The 17,235-nt window shown below is 49.9% G+C and overlaps 2 protein-coding genes across 9 annotated transcripts in view; one reads left to right on the top strand and one right to left on the bottom strand.

The window, feature by feature from the left end:
• The window catches only part of PTK2B (protein tyrosine kinase 2 beta), a 358,085-nt gene that overhangs the window by 123,890 nt on the left and 216,960 nt on the right, over positions 1 to 17,235 (top strand). For 7 of the 8 annotated variants that reach the window (XM_053383802.1, XM_053383801.1, XM_053383800.1 and 4 more), the window contains one exon: positions 2,622 to 3,140. The exons of the other annotated variant lie outside the window; for it this stretch is intronic. The gene's annotated coding sequence lies outside the window, so the exon portion shown is untranslated. Of the gene's footprint in view, positions 1 to 2,621; positions 3,141 to 17,235 lie in introns of those variants that run through there. 8 annotated transcript variants of the gene reach the window in all.
• The window catches only part of CHRNA2 (cholinergic receptor nicotinic alpha 2 subunit), a 33,958-nt gene continuing 24,040 nt past the window's right edge, over positions 7,318 to 17,235 (bottom strand). The window contains exons 5-7 of the mRNA XM_053383816.1: positions 16,792 to 16,901; positions 10,880 to 11,978; positions 7,318 to 8,988 (exon numbers count right to left, since the gene is read on the bottom strand). Coding sequence (XP_053239791.1) covers positions 8,863 to 8,988; positions 10,880 to 11,978; positions 16,792 to 16,901 — 1,335 coding nt within the window. The 3' untranslated portion in view covers positions 7,318 to 8,862. The remainder of the gene's footprint in view (positions 8,989 to 10,879; positions 11,979 to 16,791; positions 16,902 to 17,235) is intronic.

Raw genomic sequence — 17,235 nt, 5'->3', positions numbered from 1 at the left:
ACCGCCTCCGCACCGTTCTGCACCGTTTCCAGACGGCGGGTCTCAAGGTGAAGCGGGAAAAATGTCTACTAGGAGTGCCTCAGGTGGACTTTCTGGGATTTATGGTGGACGCAGAAGGGGTCCACCCGACTGGGGACAAGGTACGGGCCATTTGTGATGCCCCAGCGCCCAAGAACAAGACTGAACTTCAGGCCTTCTTGGGACTATTGAACTTTTACCATTCCTTCCTTCCCCACAAGGCGGCGGTAGCGGAGCCCCTACACAGACTCCTGGACAAGCGGGCCCCTTGGGTGTGGGGCCAGCGCCAGGAGGCCGCATTCCAGGCAGTCAAGGACTTGCTTGTCTCAAACTCGGTCTTGGCACACTTCGACGAGAGGCTGCCGGTGGTGCTAGCATGCGATGCCTCGCCCTATGGAATTGGCGCTGTCCTGGGACACCAACTCCCGGATGGAAGAGAGGTACCGGTGGCATACTTTTCCCAGACACTCAACGCAACCGAGCGGAACTACTCGCAAATCGACAAGGAGGGTCTGGCAATCGTGAAGGGAGTAAAAAAATTCCATGATTTCTTGTACGGGCGGCCCTTCACCGTGGTGACTGACCACAAGCCGTTGCTTGGCTTATTTGCCCCTGAAAAGCAGACCCCCCAAGTGCTGTCTCCTCGCGTCCTCAGGTGGTCAATTTTCCTTGCCAGCTACCAGTATGCACTGATTCACCGTCCAGGGAAGGCGATGGGCCATGCGGATGCCCTCAGCAGGCTACCACTACCGGAAACAGGCCCCGACCCAGCACCTGCACAAGAGGTTATGAGCCTGGAGCTGCTTCCCGACCGCCCCATTCAGGCACAAGAAGTTGCACACCATTCCAAGAAAGATAGGGTCATCTCCCGGGTCCTGGACTGGGTGTGGAGGGGATGGCCCAGCAGCAGCCCCGGGCCAGAATTCGCCGGCTACACAACCCGCAAACATGAACTGTCGGCCCACAAGGGGTGCCTGTTATGGGGAAGCAGGGTCGTTGTTCCCCAGCCCCTCCGCAAAAGGGTCCTCACAGCCCTACACGAGACACACCCAGGGGTAGTAAGAATGAAGGCCCTTGCCAGGAGTTATGTGTGGTGGCCGGGGATCGACGGAGAGATAGAGGCCTGGGTCAAACACTGCCAGGCCTGCCAAGAATCCCGCCCAGATCCCCCAAGGGCCCCAGTCCAGTCCTGGGAGTCCGCCCGGGCACCATGGTCACGCCTGCATGTGGACTTCGCTGGCCCCTTTCAGGGGAAAACATTCTTCATAGTGGTGGACTCCTACACCAAATGGCTGGAAGTCGCACTGGTACCGTCCACTTCTACGTCCGCAGCCATCCGGGTACTACGCAGGCTGTTTGCAACCCACGGGCTCCCTGACACTCTCGTCTCAGACAACGGGACTGCATTTACGTCAGGAGAATTCCAAACCTTCACAGCGCAGAACGCCATCCGCCACATCCGTTCGGCGCCATTCCATCCTGCCACCAATGGCCAAGCAGAACGCATGGTGCGGACCACCAAGGACACCCTTCGCCGCATGACGCAAGGGGATTGGGAGTACCGCCTTGCCACATTCCTTCTAGCACAGCACAGCACCCCCAGCTCAACGACTGGCCGGAGCCCCGCTGAACTACTAATGGGTCGGCGCCTTGCAATCAGATTGGACCGCCTTCACCCCGATAGAGCTCAGGATGAGGTAGTGGTGGGGGAAGGCAGGAACCCCCGGACCTTCGAGGCCCAGGACCCAGTGTACGCAAAGAATTTTGGGGCAGGCCCAGCATGGGTACCCGCCACAGTCACCAGGGTCACTGGCCCCGTGTCGTACGAGGTGCTAACAGATGGGGGGCAATGCTGGCGCCGCCACTGCGACCAGATACGGCGACGATTCCCGGGAGAAAACCAGGAGGAGGAAAGGTCAGAGGAGTCCCAAGGGAACAGAGGGGCAGTGAGGCCCATAGAGCACGAGGGGCCAGCAGGAGAGGCAGAATCAGTAAATACAGAGAGGACCTGCGAGGCCGAAAGGACACCGGAACCAGAACCACGACTGAGCGAGCCGGTTGCGCCAGACCAAATAGCCCCATCACAGCCAGCATCCTTGGAACACGAGCCAGAACCTGAACCCCGGACCAGGGAACACCCCAGGCCGCAACGCACACGTAGGCCACCGGCGTACCTCGAGGACTATGAATGCGACCTCCCGGGCAGGACTGGAACTTAGAGGGGAGGGGTGTTATGTACTGAGCTGAATAGGATCCAAACTGCAGCAGTCTGATTGGTCCTAGAACAATAGGATCCAAAAGGCAGCAGTCTGATTGGTCCTAGAACAATAGGATTCAGAATGCAGCAGTCTGATTGGTCCTAGAACAATGCAGCAGTATGATTGGTTGGCAGGAACTACCCAATCATGCTCCAGATAGAAGTGAATCCACAACCTGATTGGCTTACAGTAGAATTCCGGAATTAGCCAATCATGTGCAGCCCATTGTGTAAATAATGTATATAAAGCAGATACTTTGAGGGGACATTCATTCATTCCTCCTCACCACTACGAGCTGAATAAAGAGCATGAAATCACTTCGCGACTCTGAGTATATTTCACAAGCAACAATGCAGATTATTGACAGGGGAGACACATGCAAACTCAACACCACCTACAAACACAGATTAGAGATTTGATGCTGTGAAGACTGAATCTTTGCCACTGAGTCAGAGCTTAAATGGGAGGTTTTGGTCCTTCTATGGCAGAGTTTGAAATTAAACACGCCCTGACAATGTTGGGGCTCACGTTTTGCTTCTGGGATGGGAGTTTTGCTGGAAACACCCAGGTCTGGGAGGACGAAAAGCCATTGATGTATTTTTTGAAACTCCCATAATATTGAATCCCTTCCTGGAATTTTGATTCTTGTTTTACTTTTGTACCTAAGAAACAGGCCAGGCCAGCCCGGCCAGCCTCAGCTTCTTTGTAATATTATATTTGTGTGTTAAAACGGCAAAAGCAGCAGGAATTTCTCTGTTTGATATGTGGTTTTTTTTTTGACCTGAAAATTGTACCGTTTTATGGCTTTTGTCATTCATCATAACAAAGCCATTGTTTTGCCTGAGATAAATGAGGTACAACATGTTCTTGTTGATCTGTTTCTTCATCAGAGCTTCTACCCTTGAGGAGCTTGGGAAGGTAATGATCCGATGATCTGGGTCCACAGTTCAGAAACAGAAGAGAGTTTATTATGTCCTGGAGTCTCCAAACTCAATCCTTGACGTTCCCAGCTTGTTTGTTTGTTTGCTTACTTATTTATTTTATTGCATTCTTACCCGTGAAGGCGTAAGGGACACAGGTGGTGCTGTGGGTTAAACCACAGAGCCTAGGACTTGCCGATCAGAAGGTTGGCACTTCGAATCCCCACAACAGGGTGAGTTCCCATTGCTCGGTCCCTGCTCCTGCCAACCTAGCAGTTCGAAAGCACGTCAAAGTGCAAGTAGATAAATAGGTACCGCTCCGGCGGGAAGGTTAATGGTGTTTCCGTGCACTGCTCTGGTTCACCAGAAGCGGCTTAGTAATTCTGGCCACATGAGCCGGAAGCTGTCTGCGGACAAACGCCGGCTCCCTCGGCCTATAGAGCGAGATAAGCGCACAACCCCAGAGTCGGTCACAACTGGACCTAATGGTCAGGGGTCCCTTTACCTACCCGTGAAGGCACACTCTTCCATTGTCTTCCAAGACAGACAGATGCCAATCAACCAAATATCCCACTTTTCATCCAAGGAGTTCGAATCTCTCCTCCTCCCCATTTTATCCTCACAAGAGCCCTATGGGGTACGTTAGGCTGACAGCGAGAGACTGGCCCAAAGTCACTCCGGGGAGTGGGGATTTGAACCCGTGTCTCACAGGTCCTTGCCTGGCACTCTAATTATTATTATTATTATTATTATTATTATTATTACTATTATTATTATTATTATTATTATTTATTTGTAGCCCGTCCTCCCCAGCCAAGACCAGGCTCAGGGCGGCTAACACCAGGTATAAAAACAATTCATTAAAATATAGCTTAAAAACAAGATTAAAACACAACATTAAAATGCAGCCTCGTTTCAGTAGAAACTCAAATCAAAAACTTTTTGGGGATGAAAACGTCAAGTCTTCACAAAGGCCAATTATCCAGACTGGTCCTACGTGGGCCAGAAAAAAGCCAGGGAAGTCCCGAAATAGGAGTTCCATCACAGAAAGGAAAAAGGAAGAGGGGAAGGAGATCAAGTTGATTCCAAGCCAAAGGCCAGGCGGAACAACTCTGTCTTACAGGCCCTGCGGAAAGAAACCAGATCTAACCACTACACCACGCTGCATATCAGCAGAGGCATACCTAGGCTCTGTTGCACCTTTGACAAGGAGGTATATGTGCACCTCCAAAGACCGTGGACCAGAAACTCATAAAGTTTTCTTTCCATCGCTCTGCCAGTGTCTTCACGGCCATCATGGCTGGAGCTCCTCCATGTATCTGCCTGCCTGGCTTTCTACCTTCCTTCCTCCACTCACTGCTTTCCCTTTTGCCTCCTCCCATAGCTCTTCCCCACTCCCTCCATCTTCTTTTCCTCCAAGCCTCACGGGGCACTCCACTCACACTCCTAATAGTACCATCCACTGATTGGGAAGGGGACCCTACAGGGCATCTAATAATAATAAAATTTATTTATACCCCACCCTCCCCGGCCAGAGCCAGGCTCAGGGTGGCTAGGTGGCTAACGCCAGTAAAATTACAGTAAAAACATAAGGGGGGGGGGGACTAATTTAAAATACAGGTTAAAATGCAATTTAAAATGCAGCCTCATTTTAAAAGTAGCCCATAGATCAAAACTGTAAGGGGAGGGAAATAGAAGGGTCAGACTGAGTCCAAACCAAAGGCCAGGAGGAACAGCTCTGTCTTGCAGGCCCTGCGGAAAGATGTCAAGTCCCGCAGGGCCCTAGTCTCTTGGGACAGAGCGTTCCACCAAGTCGGGGCCAGTACTGAAAAGGCCCTGGCCCTAGTTGAGACCAATCTAACCACCTTGCAACTTGGGACCTCCAAAATGTTGTTACAGTGCTACCTCGGGTTACGTACTTAATTCGTTCCGGAGGTCCGTTCTTAACCTGAAACTGTTCTTAACCTGAAGACCACTTTAGCGAATGGGACCTCCTGCTGCCGCCGTGCCACTGGAGTACGATTTCTGTTCTCATCCTGAAGCAAAGTTCTTAACCCGAGGTACTATTTCTGGGTTAGCGGAGTCTGTAACCTGAAGCACATGTAACCTGAAGCGTATGTAACCCAAGGTACCACTGCATTTGTGGACCTTAAGGTCCTCCGTGGGGCATACCAGGAGAGATGGTCCCGTAGGTACGTGGGTCCTAGGCCACAGAGGGCTTTAAAGGTCAAAACCAGCACCTGAGGTTCTTGGCATTCACTGAGGCACCCAGACGAACCTGTGCTCCTCACCTGACCACAAAGGGTGTCCCAGGGAGCTCATGGAGGGACAGGTAGATACCTAGCCACTCTGCACCAGGGTTGAAGAGGCGTGATTTTCAAAGACGCCTGGGCCCTTGATGGGGGCCTAACCAACCCCTAGGTACTTTAGTCTTTAGAAAATGTCTGGAGCAACTGGTGGTTGCTACTTCATGGGCCATGGGTTGGTTGGACGCAGAGGAATGGTGAGAGGAGCCAGCTGGTGAACCCCACCAGGGGAGGAGGCTTAGAGCCTTGGGGATTCGTGGTGGGTCAACAATGAGCGGCCAGAGGGAGAAGACTGGAAGAGGAGGTGTTGGAAGCTGAAGAGCTAACAGGGCTTAGTGAGCTGGGAGAGTCTGTGGCAGACAGAAGTCCGGAATCAGAGGCAGAAGATGAAGCAGGGGAGGAGGGAGACCGAGAAGCAGAAATGAGTCAGGCTGATGACATAGCTGTCAACTGTCCCTTATTTGGCGGGAAACTCCCTTATCCCAGCGCCGTGTCCCGCTGCTGTCCCTTATTGATGATGTCCCTTAAATTTCCCGGGTTTCAAAGGAAGCAGCTCCTCTCCCTCCCTCCCTGCCGGCCAGGGAGGAGGGAAGCTCCAACTGTGTTGCTTGGCTGCGTTGCTCATCCAATAAGGAGTCTAAGAATGACTGGGGGGTGGAGCTTGCATGCCTTGTGCTGATCCAATCGGCCGCTTTGCCTGGGGACTCGCCTTTGCTCAGCGCTTCCCAGCAGAGAGGTGACGGTGGTTTTCCTTGCTGCATCCCCTTTGCCGGGTTGCTGCGCTGTGGGAACCACCGCTTAAGGCTTCGTTTGGCTCCTGGCTGGGCTTTCTGCCTTTGGCTTGGAGGGGCTCAGAAGCTGAACATATCTGTGCTCTGAAAATCCCTTATTTTGGCTGCTGATCCCTTAATTTCAAGGCTGCTGGTCCCTTATTTTCAAATCTGTAAGCTGACAACTATGGCTGGTGAAGAGTCACGGGGTTCTCCCTCCTGCTGCTGCAACAAGCTCCCCTTCCTGCTTGTCTCCCAGAACCAGAAGAGGTATGAAGAGGGTGGAGGAAAGGTTGGCTACGCACAGGAATAGTCTCCGATTGCTTGGGAAAACCCCAGGGGACTTAGATGGCTGTGCGGTGGTGAAAAGTAAAAAGTAAAAAGTTAATTCTAACTTGCACGGTGTGATTTACTGCCAGCTCACACCTAACAGCATCTATGTTGAGGGGCTGATGAGAGTCGTCACCCAATGGGCCTCGGTCCTGTATACCTGAAGGAGCGTCTCCACCCCCATCGTTCAGCCCGGACACCGAGATCCAGCGCCGCGGGCCTTCTTGCGGTTCCCTCATTGCGAGAAGTGAGGCTACAGGGAACCAGACAGAGGGCCTTCTCGGTAGTGGCGCCCGCCCTGTGGAACGCCCTCCCAGCAGATGTCAAAGAGATAAATAATTACTTGACATTCAGAAGACATCTTAAGGCAGCCCTGTTCAGGGAAGTTTTTAATATGTAACGCTGTACTGTTTTTAACACTGATTGGGAGCCGCCCAGAATGGCTGGGGAAACTCAGCCAGATGGGTGGGGTATAAATAATAAATTATTATTATTATTATTATTATTATTATTATTATTATTATTATTATTATTTGGAGGGCACCAAGTTGGGGAAGCATCCTTTGGAAACGACCAGAGGTGGGAGGTAATGTGTTATGTAGAAGGAATGAAAACCCAGCCCCTATGATTTTACACACACACACCCAAGAAAACTCCAAAAGTCGGTTTTAAAAAATTTATTCTGTCTCCAGACCATACTGCAGTGAACAGGTTGCAAGTTGATTCTGCAGTCAGCAACCTGGCTCACACTCATCCCAGACAGGAGCAAGCTCAGCTGTGGACTCTCCCCACCACACGTCACCCCAAAGTCCACATTCCTTAGACAAGGGGACTGTCCTGGCAAGCTGCCACGGCCTGGGGCAGAATGGAGCCTGCCTGCAAGGACGCAGGGGGCAGGGGGCAAAGTCAAAAAGGAGTATTCACTTCCCGGAAAGAGTGGTTTCCCTCCCCCTTTGCACCCTGAGATAGAACCATAGAATTGCAGAGTTTGAAGGGGTTCCAGGGGTCATCTAGTCTGACCCCCTCAATGCAGGAATTCGGCAAATAGCTAAATCGCAAATGGCAAGGGGAGGCTTTTAGCTCTTCAGTCCAGAGGGGCATTTGAGCTTTATCCTTCCTCGCAAAGCTGATGGGGGAAGTTCCCGCTGGGACTTTTCCTGTCCTGCCCCTCTGAGCTTCATCTATCGGCCGAGTGCTTTGTTGCAAACTGTGACATGTGAGCTGCATATCAGACGTCACCCAATGTGGCTCCAGTCCAAAAACTGGCACCAAGGTAGGCATAATCGAATTGTCTGGGACTTTTCACAGCACCAGTAGTCAATATGAAAGGGGCTCTCAGGTTGCCACTAGTTTGCAGGTGGGAGTCGATTGTGAACCAGCAAATTCAGGGAGGGCACAATTAAAGGGGATTTGGGACTCCTGTGCTGCAAACCTGCTTCAAAAAAGGAACAGACTTTTTGCAGTAAGGAAAGAGGCGTGGAAATGCACTGGAACGGTTGAGATGGCCATTGCTCGCTGCAAAGTTGTATCATCTTCCTGCAAACTCTGTGCAAACAAATCGGTCTGAATGCTTGATAAATAGGTCATCTGGAAGCGGCCCACATTTACAATGGATCAATGCCATTAATTTCTATATAAATGCCATTTCTGAACGTTCCGTCACACTCTAGTGTGACCAAGGAACAGAACCCAGAGCAGTTCTATGCAGATGAAGGGGCCGGGGCTAAGCTGATAGAAACAAGGTTGATTATTATTTGTTGCAGCCGCCAGGCAATGGGGAGAGGGTTTTCGCCACTATCCTAACAGCATCCCTGATTTCACTCCTTTGCTATCTTCCCATGCAAAACTCTGCGGTTCTCGCCATTTGCAAAGCCTCGTTTCACACACAGCCTGCCATAATAACAGGCATTTTGCTAAACTGGGCTAACTAAACACAGCCGTCAGCCCCAAGGATGCTCTCAGCAAAGCCAAAGACAATCTGCACATTGTTCCCACCACAGGAAGTTTTTAGGGGTGACCTCTGGCCTCGCTGAATAATAATGGCAGACGAGGTCAGTCTGGAAGAAAATTCAAGTCCCCAGTTGCTACTGATTTGTAAAAACTGGTTCAGCTAAGAAAGAATGCGATGCTAAGTAAGATTCCCAGGCAGGCAGGTGCTTCTGAGTTGAATTTGTCCTGAATCTGAATGGCGACGCTTTTCCTGGAGCCGCACGGCAGGCAGGTGAGAGTTTGTGGGGGGATTTTGGGCGCACCAACCCTCCTAGATCATCCCCGCCAGGAAAGGTGGGAGGAAAAGGCCAATCGTCCCCAGCAAGCAGACAATGACAAACATCCAGAGGAACATGCGGTCAATCACCATGGCAACGTACTTCCAGTCTTCCTTCACCTGCAAACATAAGAGAAACCATGAAGTCACACCTCCTTGACCAGCAGGTCTCTACAATGCCTGGACATCCCTTTGGGACCTGAAACAGCACATCTGGCAGATTGTTCAAGAGTTTTCCTACAGGGGTCTCTTCACCTGTATACCTGAAGGAGCGTCTCCACCCCCATCATTCTGCCCGGACGCTGAGGTCCAGCACCGAGGGCCTTCTGGCTGTTCCCTCATTGTGAGAAGCAAAGCTAGAGGGAACCAGACAGAGGGCCTTTTCAGTGGTGGCACCCTCCCTGGGCCAGGCATCCTGGGCCATAAAAGATAGTGGGCAAGTATCTTTGATGTAGGCTTTCTGATATGTTAATCTTAGGGCCAGGAAGCAGACTTTCACATGAAGGTGATAAAGATCCCTATCCTCCTTGCCATCCTTCTTATCATGTATATTGCTTGTTTATGACCTCCGGGGTTGCTGGATGCACTCCTTTGTAGTTCTGCTTTATTTACCCCAGAAGTATGCATACATGCTGTGATGGCCTGGGATTCCGATTCTGAGAGTGAACCGGAGGAATCCCAGCCGGCACAGGAGTCCCCGCCTCCAGGGCCGGCTGAACTGGGGCAGGGCCTTGATTCTGAGGAGCCTGCACCTGTGCCGGATCCTCAGGAGCAGGCACCAGGTGAATCCATTCTGGCCCCAGAGGTGGTTGAGGACTCAGTGCCTACAGGTGAGTCTTCCCCTGGGCCCAGTAACCCTTCAGCCTCTCCTGAACTGCAGAGGCTTAGGGCAGAGAGGCGAAGGGAACTGGTTTCTCCCAGGAGGAGTGCTTGCCTTAAGGCCAGGAGAGGCGGGGCTCCTGGGGGCCGGGACTGCCCCTGGCCTCAGAGAAGATAAAGGCCAGTCAGCCCGGTCCCAGGTTGCGGGAGCAACGTCATCATTGAAGAGCTGTTTCGGCCAGCATCCAGTCCTGTTCCTCCAGTGTTCTGGTTCCCCGCCCGGCTTCCTGCTTCTGACCTTCCAGCGTTCCTGTTCCCCGCCCGGCTCCCTGCTTCGGACCTCGCCTCGCACCTTGTGAACTATTTCCAGGCTAGTGACTCAGGACTGAACTTTGACTATGGTAACAGTAACCTTCCCCCCGGGACCAGCACACATGCTTAATTGGGACGCGGGTGGTGCTGTGGGTTAAACCACAGAGCCTAGGACTTGCCGATCAGAAGGTCAGCGGTTCGAATCCCCGCAACGGGGTGAGCTCCCGTTGCTCGGTCCCAGCTCCTGCCAACCTAGCAGTTCTACAGCACAAAGTGCAAGTAGATAAATAGGTACCGCTCCAGCGGGAACGTAAACGGTGTTTCTGTGCACTGCTCTGGTTCGCCAGAAGCGGCTTAGTCCTGCTGGCTACATGACTCGGAAGCTGTACGCCGGCTCCCTCGGCCAATAAAGCGAGATGAGCGCCACAACCCCAGAATCGTCTGCGACTGGACTTAACAGTCTGGGTCCCTTTACCTTTTACGCTTGCTTAATTAGCTTTTGTACTGTAACTTTCTCCCCACGTAGGGTTTGTTGAAATGTTCAGAGGAAATCTGATTGGTTCTTACAAACACGGTGTAAAAAGGTCTTTTGTGAATAAAACGACCTGGGCCGGAGGGTGGACAGGAATTCTTATTATACGCACCCTTCCCAGAGTCTTGCTGGTTCAAGCATCTGTGTGTATTCTTATTAATCAGAGTTCAATCCTTCCTTTACTTTGGGAACGCCTCAGGGTGGACGCTGCTGCCACAACACCCTGTTTCTGACTTCTAGAGGGAACTGTTTGCTTGCGTTACGAACCCAACAGTGGGCCTGGGGTGGGGGGATCCTGGGTACTAACCTCACAAGGTAGCTTTTCGGTTCTCAGAGTCAACAACTCACCGAGAAATCAGCGTCCTCAGCCCGCAGGTGGTTGGCGATGTAGTGCACCCCTTCCAGGGCTTTCAAGATGCTTGGAGACAGCTGCAGCCCCTGCTCGGAAGATGTTGGGTTCTCTGTTTTGGTGGCCGGGCGACGGACCAGTTCCACGAAGCCCCTCCCCAGGTGCCGGGCGCAGGTGTACCGGTACTGGAGGCAGTGGTGGGGGCAGGTGCCTTGGAGGGGCAGGCGACCAGCCCTCCGCCTCTCCTCACTGCCACCACCGCCGTCGTCGTCTTTGTTCCACTTCTCGTCCACGTCCGTCTCCAGCCAGCACCGGGAGGTGCTCAGATTTGCCGGAGGCGCGTCGTACTGCCCGATCACCTCTTCGCTGGCCACCCTGAGCCCTGCTGTCAGCACCGGGGGCCTCCTCATGAAGAGCCACCTGGGGATGAAGTCCAGGAAAACGGCGCGGACCCATTGGGGCATCTTGTGGGTGCTGGGCGAGCGGTGGTGGACGTTGAGGACGAAGACCGTGATGACGATGGAGAGCGTCACGAAGATCATGGTGAAGAGGAGGTACTCTCCGATCAGAGGGATGACCAGGGAGGTGGATGGGATGATTTCGGTGATCAAGAGGAGGAAGACTGTGAGGGACAGGAGGACGGAGATGCAGAGGGTAATCTTCTCCCCGCAGTCGGAGGGCAGGTAGAAGACCAGGACGGTCAAGCAAGAGATGAGGAGACAGGGGATGATGAGGTTGATGGTGTAGAAGAGGGGCAGGCGCCGGATGACGAAGCTGTACGTGATGTCGGGGTAGATCTCGGTGCAGCAGTCATACTTCTTGGTGTTGTAGGTGCCCACGGCATGGATGATGGCCCACTCCCCGCTCTCCCAGTAGTCCTTGAGGTCCACCTGCCGCTCCATGCTCTCCAGGTCAATCTTGGCTTTGTCGTACGTCCACGAGCCGAACTTCATCTTGCAGTTCTGCTGGTCAAAGGGGAAGAAGGTGACGTCGATGCTGCAGGAGCTCTTGTAGATGGCCGGAGGGGTCCACTTCACGCTGCCGTTGGAGAAGAGGTGCGCCTTCGTCATGTGCGTCACAGCAAACTCCCCGTCGGCACTGAAGGAGCAACGGAGAGGAGAGTGTGGGAATGTTGTGGATAGGAGGAGAAATATGTATTTATAAATTTATACTGGAAATTTTATTTACAATTTTATTTACAACATAACATAAATCCACCCTCATTAAACATGAACATAACATACAATAAGCATAACATACAACAATATAAGCAACCAAATAAAAGACTTCCTTTATCCTGTATCTGGCCTCCTTATTTACTTCTTAGAAGCTGTTTCCTTTATGAATAATTATTAAGATTTTTCCAATTATAACTTAAATATCCACAAAGTCTCCTGCAGACATTAATCGAATCAAGTCCAGGTATGTATTTTTGGGCACTGTTTTGTGAAGTATTCTCTGCATTTTCCCCGTGCTTTTAAAAACTCTTGTCTAGTGTGATCTCTAATTGCCTCTGTTAATCTAGCCAGTTCAATATACTCTAACAGTTTGCCTTGCTATTCCTTTTCTGTTGGCACAGTTTCTTTTTTCCAGCAATTAGGACCCTTGCCGCTCAATAGTAGGAGAAATATATTGATTAAATATTATCCTTCCTCACTCACGCTAGTTAGTGAGTCTATAGCAGAGTACATTCTCCAGTATATTGCAAGAAGCTAGTTGGTAGATTCGTTTGAATCTCTTCACTTAAGCAATCCAGTCTGGCTTGTCCAGATTGGGTTTGATCCTGGTAAATTCCCCTTTCATCCCTCTTAAAAAGAATAAAGGCACAACAGTCTTCTTTTTAAAGTAATAAGAAGTTTACTCACATTCAGTTCACAGTAGGTTCCCTGAAGGCAGCCATTAGCTTGTAGTTACAGAAGAGAGTGTGAGTTCATCCCATGTACGGAAGTGAGTCCATGTGTTGCTGGCTGAGGGCCAGCAGACAGCAAAAGCATCAAGATAGAAGAAGGAATGAGAGAGGAAGATGGCTGCGTGACCAGCCCTTTTATAGAGTCTCCCAGGGTCACACCCATCTACCTGGTCAAAATTCTGTTTTATAGCAATGAGGAGAAGACAGGCTGTGGTGACAGTGAGGGCCAGATGAATGAGAACTGATTTAAATCTCTGGAATACAGATTTTAGCTGAAGAAGTGCTATTTTTAATGTAAATAAGTTTATAGGGAATTTTTAATTACATCCGCTTCCAGCACATCCGCTTCTTTATGCAGATGTGGGATATGTTGTTGTTGTTAATTTTGCTGTCTGGTCTTTGACTGCAATAAAGATTGATTGATTGATTGATTGATTGATTGATTGATTCCACCCCCTTCGTTCAGCCCAGACAGTGAGGTCCAGCGCCGAGGGCCTTCTGGCGGTTCCCTCACTGCGAGAAGTGAGGTTACAGGGAACCAGGCAGAGGGTCTTCTTGGTGGATGTCAAAGAGATAAACAACTACCTGACTTTTAGAAGACATCTGAAGGCAGACCTGCTTAGGGAAGTTTTTAATGTTTGACATTTTATTATGTTTTTATATGTGCTGGAAGCTGCCCAGAGTGGCTGGGAAAACCCAGCCAGATGGGCAGGGTATAAATGATAAAATGTTGCTATTGTTATTATTGGCAACCAGACACCCAGCGATTAACCTCACTTGTTTCTTTGCTAAAGTGATGACTAGCCTAGTAGATATGGAGGATGCTGTTTATTTAGCTGGCCTTTGCTGGGACTTTTGACGTGGTTTTCCTATGGGTCTTCCACTGCGGCAGATAGAAGACAGATTGAGAAGTCCCCTTTGGCCTGAAATATTTTCCTAAGTACCGCTGGATGGCAGCAGAACAGCAGCCAATGGAACGAAGCCATTATTGGGACACTGTTTGCACAAGAAGTCATAATAGTGGGTACTTCTTCCATGTGCACAAACTGAGCATCTCCCCACAAGGCTGCCCTTCAACAGAGCATACTGCATTTCTCGCACATTTTTAAAAAGTGGAGTTGCCACACACACACACACACCAAAAGCCATACCCTCCATTGCTCTCGGAATTGAGGTGGTATGTGCCATTTTCAACCCAAGCAAAATGAAAAATTGCAGAGTGAGGCATCTGGCGACTAATTCTTGGTGTGTGTGTGTGTGTGTGTTTGTTTGTAAGTAATTGAAGAGGCAGATTTAGGGCAAAATGAGTTGTGGGTTGCACTGGGCGCAGAGCTGAGGAGTGCGCCTTCTCAGAGCCTTAAGGTAAAAGGTAAAGGACCCCTGGATGGTTAAGTTCAGTCAAAGGTGACTATGGGGTTGTGCCACTCAATCGCTTTCAGGCCGAGGGAGCCGGCGTTTGTCCACAGAGAGTTTTCCTGGTCGTGTGGCCAGCAGGACTAAACCGCTTCTGGTGCAACGGAACACCGTGACGGAAACCAGAGTACATGGAAACTCTGTTTACCTTCCCACCGCAGCGGTACCTATATATCTACTTGCATTGGCATGCTTTTGAACTGCTAGGATTTCGGGTTTTTAAATAATTTTTTTATTGGTTTTTACACATATTTTCCAGCATATCATCCTTTTAAACATCAATTCAAAACCTTTGGCTATCAGAGCATAAGACTTCCCTCAGCCTCAACTGATGGTTTTCTAAAATCCTTTCTAATTATGCATTTTGTTACTACAGTTATTGCTATAAATTCACATCTTAATACCTATTCTTCATTCTTTTCACAATAATTTATATATTACTCCTTACAAAACTTCTTTTTAACCCTACAAGTGATGTCAATTGGTTACAGTTGCTTTCCAAATATGCTGAAAGCTTCTTCCATTTCTTTAGGAAAGTCTGGTCCTGCTGGTTCCGAATTTTCCTGGTTAATCTCGCCATCTCATCTTTTGAACTGCTAGGTTGGCAGGAGCAGGGACCAAGCAACGGGAGCTTACCCCATTGTGGGGATTCGAACCGCCGACCATCCAATCAACAAGCCCAAGAGACTCAGTGGTTTTAGACCACAGCACTTGCCTAGCTTTTGGAAGGAGGTTGGAGGGCTCTAGTGCGCTGCCAGAGCCTGCGCCTCCTTTCCGAAGCCTGGCTTAAGCCAGCAGTGCGAGGGTTGGTGGGAAGGGCATGAAATGGCCTCACACAGGATGGCATATGACCAAGGTCCGCTGCTGTCAGAGCTGTGTGTGCCACATGTCCTACAAACTCCACTAAGGCCAATGCTGAAGTGTGTACAATGCTCTTGTGTTTGTGGGATGTAAAACACAGAGCAGTCAAGTACAACATTTCTAGAGTGAACAGGTTTACACATGGGGAGGAATGTTTGTCCAGCCAGCAGGTAAACTTCCTGCTGGGCTGGGACAGACTTCCTCTGCATGTGACTAGAGGTGGTCGTGGCCTCACCTGTGCAGGAAACGACAAAAGCAAAGGGCAGGACAGCCATCTCTCTAACTACATTCATCGAAGAAGCAACATCTGCTTAGACTAAGATGCTTTGAGCCAAGAGAGGACAAAGGGACTGTCTCCTTATGGGATAGATTCCAGTTACTTTTGTAACTTAAGTCTGCCTTCTGGAATCCATTTGTGAACAGAATGTGAGTGAGTAAACTGTTTTTATACTTTTATAGAAGACTGTGTCATGTCTTTCTTTTAAGGAGGGACTAATAATAATAATAATAAATTTTTATTTATACCCCGCCCTTCCCGGTTCAAAAACCGGGCTCGGGGTGGCTAACAACAAATTTAAAACACATAATTGTAAAAGCAGCATAAAAACACAAATAACAATAAAATTCAAAGTTCAGAAATCAATTTGGGGAAATCCATCTAATAAGCATTAGATAATCACCAAGGCTAGCTGGCTGAATTACCAGGGGGAATTACCAAGGAAACTTATTTTAGAGGCTTATACAAGACTGGCAAACGCTATCCGCTGCGCAAGTTTTAAAAGGGGAATGTTACTCTGCTAAATTGCAGAACTTGTTAACACAAATTGGAAAGGATATAATTAAACAATATATCCTCTCCTGCCTCCCTGAACATTTCCACAGTGTTGGGTCCAGCTTGCTGGCTTCCCTTTATGGCATCTGTGTGGCCAATGCCAGAAGAGGATGCTGGACTAGATCTCGCAGGGCTTTTCTTAGGTGCTTGACTGGTGCTGTGCTACTCCTGCTGAAGCCTGTCTCAGATTAATCCCCGTGCGCGAATGCTTAAGAATGCTTAAGAACACTGGCTCATCTGGTCCAGAATCCTGTTCTCACAGACCAGATGCCCATTATGGGGAAACCAGCAAACTGGATTCGAACACAGGGTCACTTTTTCCCTCCTGTGGTATCCAGAAGCATTTCTCCCTCCAATAGCTACCCATAGCCCTCTCCTCCTCCACAAAATTACCGTATTTTTTGCCCTAAAGGGCGCACCCGCCCATAGGGCGCACCTAGTTTTTTTGGGGGGGGAAATAAAGAAAAAAAATTATTTCCCCCCCAGCCCACAGAACAGGCTGCTATCCGCAAGCCTTGGGAGCCCGGCGGGAACTCCCGCGGGCTCCTAACGCTTGCGGATAGCTTCCTGAAGCCTGGAGAGCGAGAGGGGTCGGTGCACACAGACCCCTCTCGCTCTCCAGGCTGCAGCGAAAGCCTGCATTCGCCCCATAGGACGCACACACATTTCCCCGTCATTTTTGGAGGGGGAAAAGTGCGTCCAAAAGGGCGAAAAATACAGTAGCTCTTCCTCTTTTAAAGCCACCTGGGTTTGTGGCCATCACTAACTCCCTGTGGCAGTGAGTTCCATAGTTTAACGATGTGCTGAATGGACAAGGACTTCCCGCGGCATATTTTTAAGGGGCGTTGTTGAATCAGTGAGCTGCTCCCCCTTTCCCCGTTGGCCCAAGCACCTACTTGTTATACAGCACAATGTCTGGGATCCAGATCATCTCAGAAGGAGCTCGGATGGAAGTGACGTTGTCAAAATCCACCGGGTTCCACTGCAGCTTGTAGTCATTCCATTCCTGGCAGCAAGGAAACAATCCTGGCCTCATTATTCACTTTCGAGATGTGCAAATTCTTCACATTGAAACACACATTGATCAACTTCCTCACTTCTTTTGATACACTTATTTTTTTGGTTTTTCAGATTAAAACTTTGCAGTCACATATCGAACGTACAACATAGAAACAAGATTCCAAATAATCTCTTGGACTTCCCTCCTCCCCTTTGTGGGTCCTATTGTTAATCATTTCCTCCTGCATCTTTTAGGATAATAGGTTATAAATTTCCCCCATTCCTTATTAAAATTTTGGTCTTCCTGATTTCTGATTCTTCCAGCCATTTTAGCCATTTTG

The sequence above is a fragment of the Podarcis raffonei genome, chromosome 3 (assembly GCF_027172205.1).
Source record: "Podarcis raffonei isolate rPodRaf1 chromosome 3, rPodRaf1.pri, whole genome shotgun sequence".
In the NCBI taxonomy this organism is placed as follows: Eukaryota; Metazoa; Chordata; class Lepidosauria; order Squamata; family Lacertidae; genus Podarcis; species Podarcis raffonei.
Note: the sequence above shows the minus strand (reverse complement) of the source record. Positions and strands in the feature narration are given on the sequence as shown.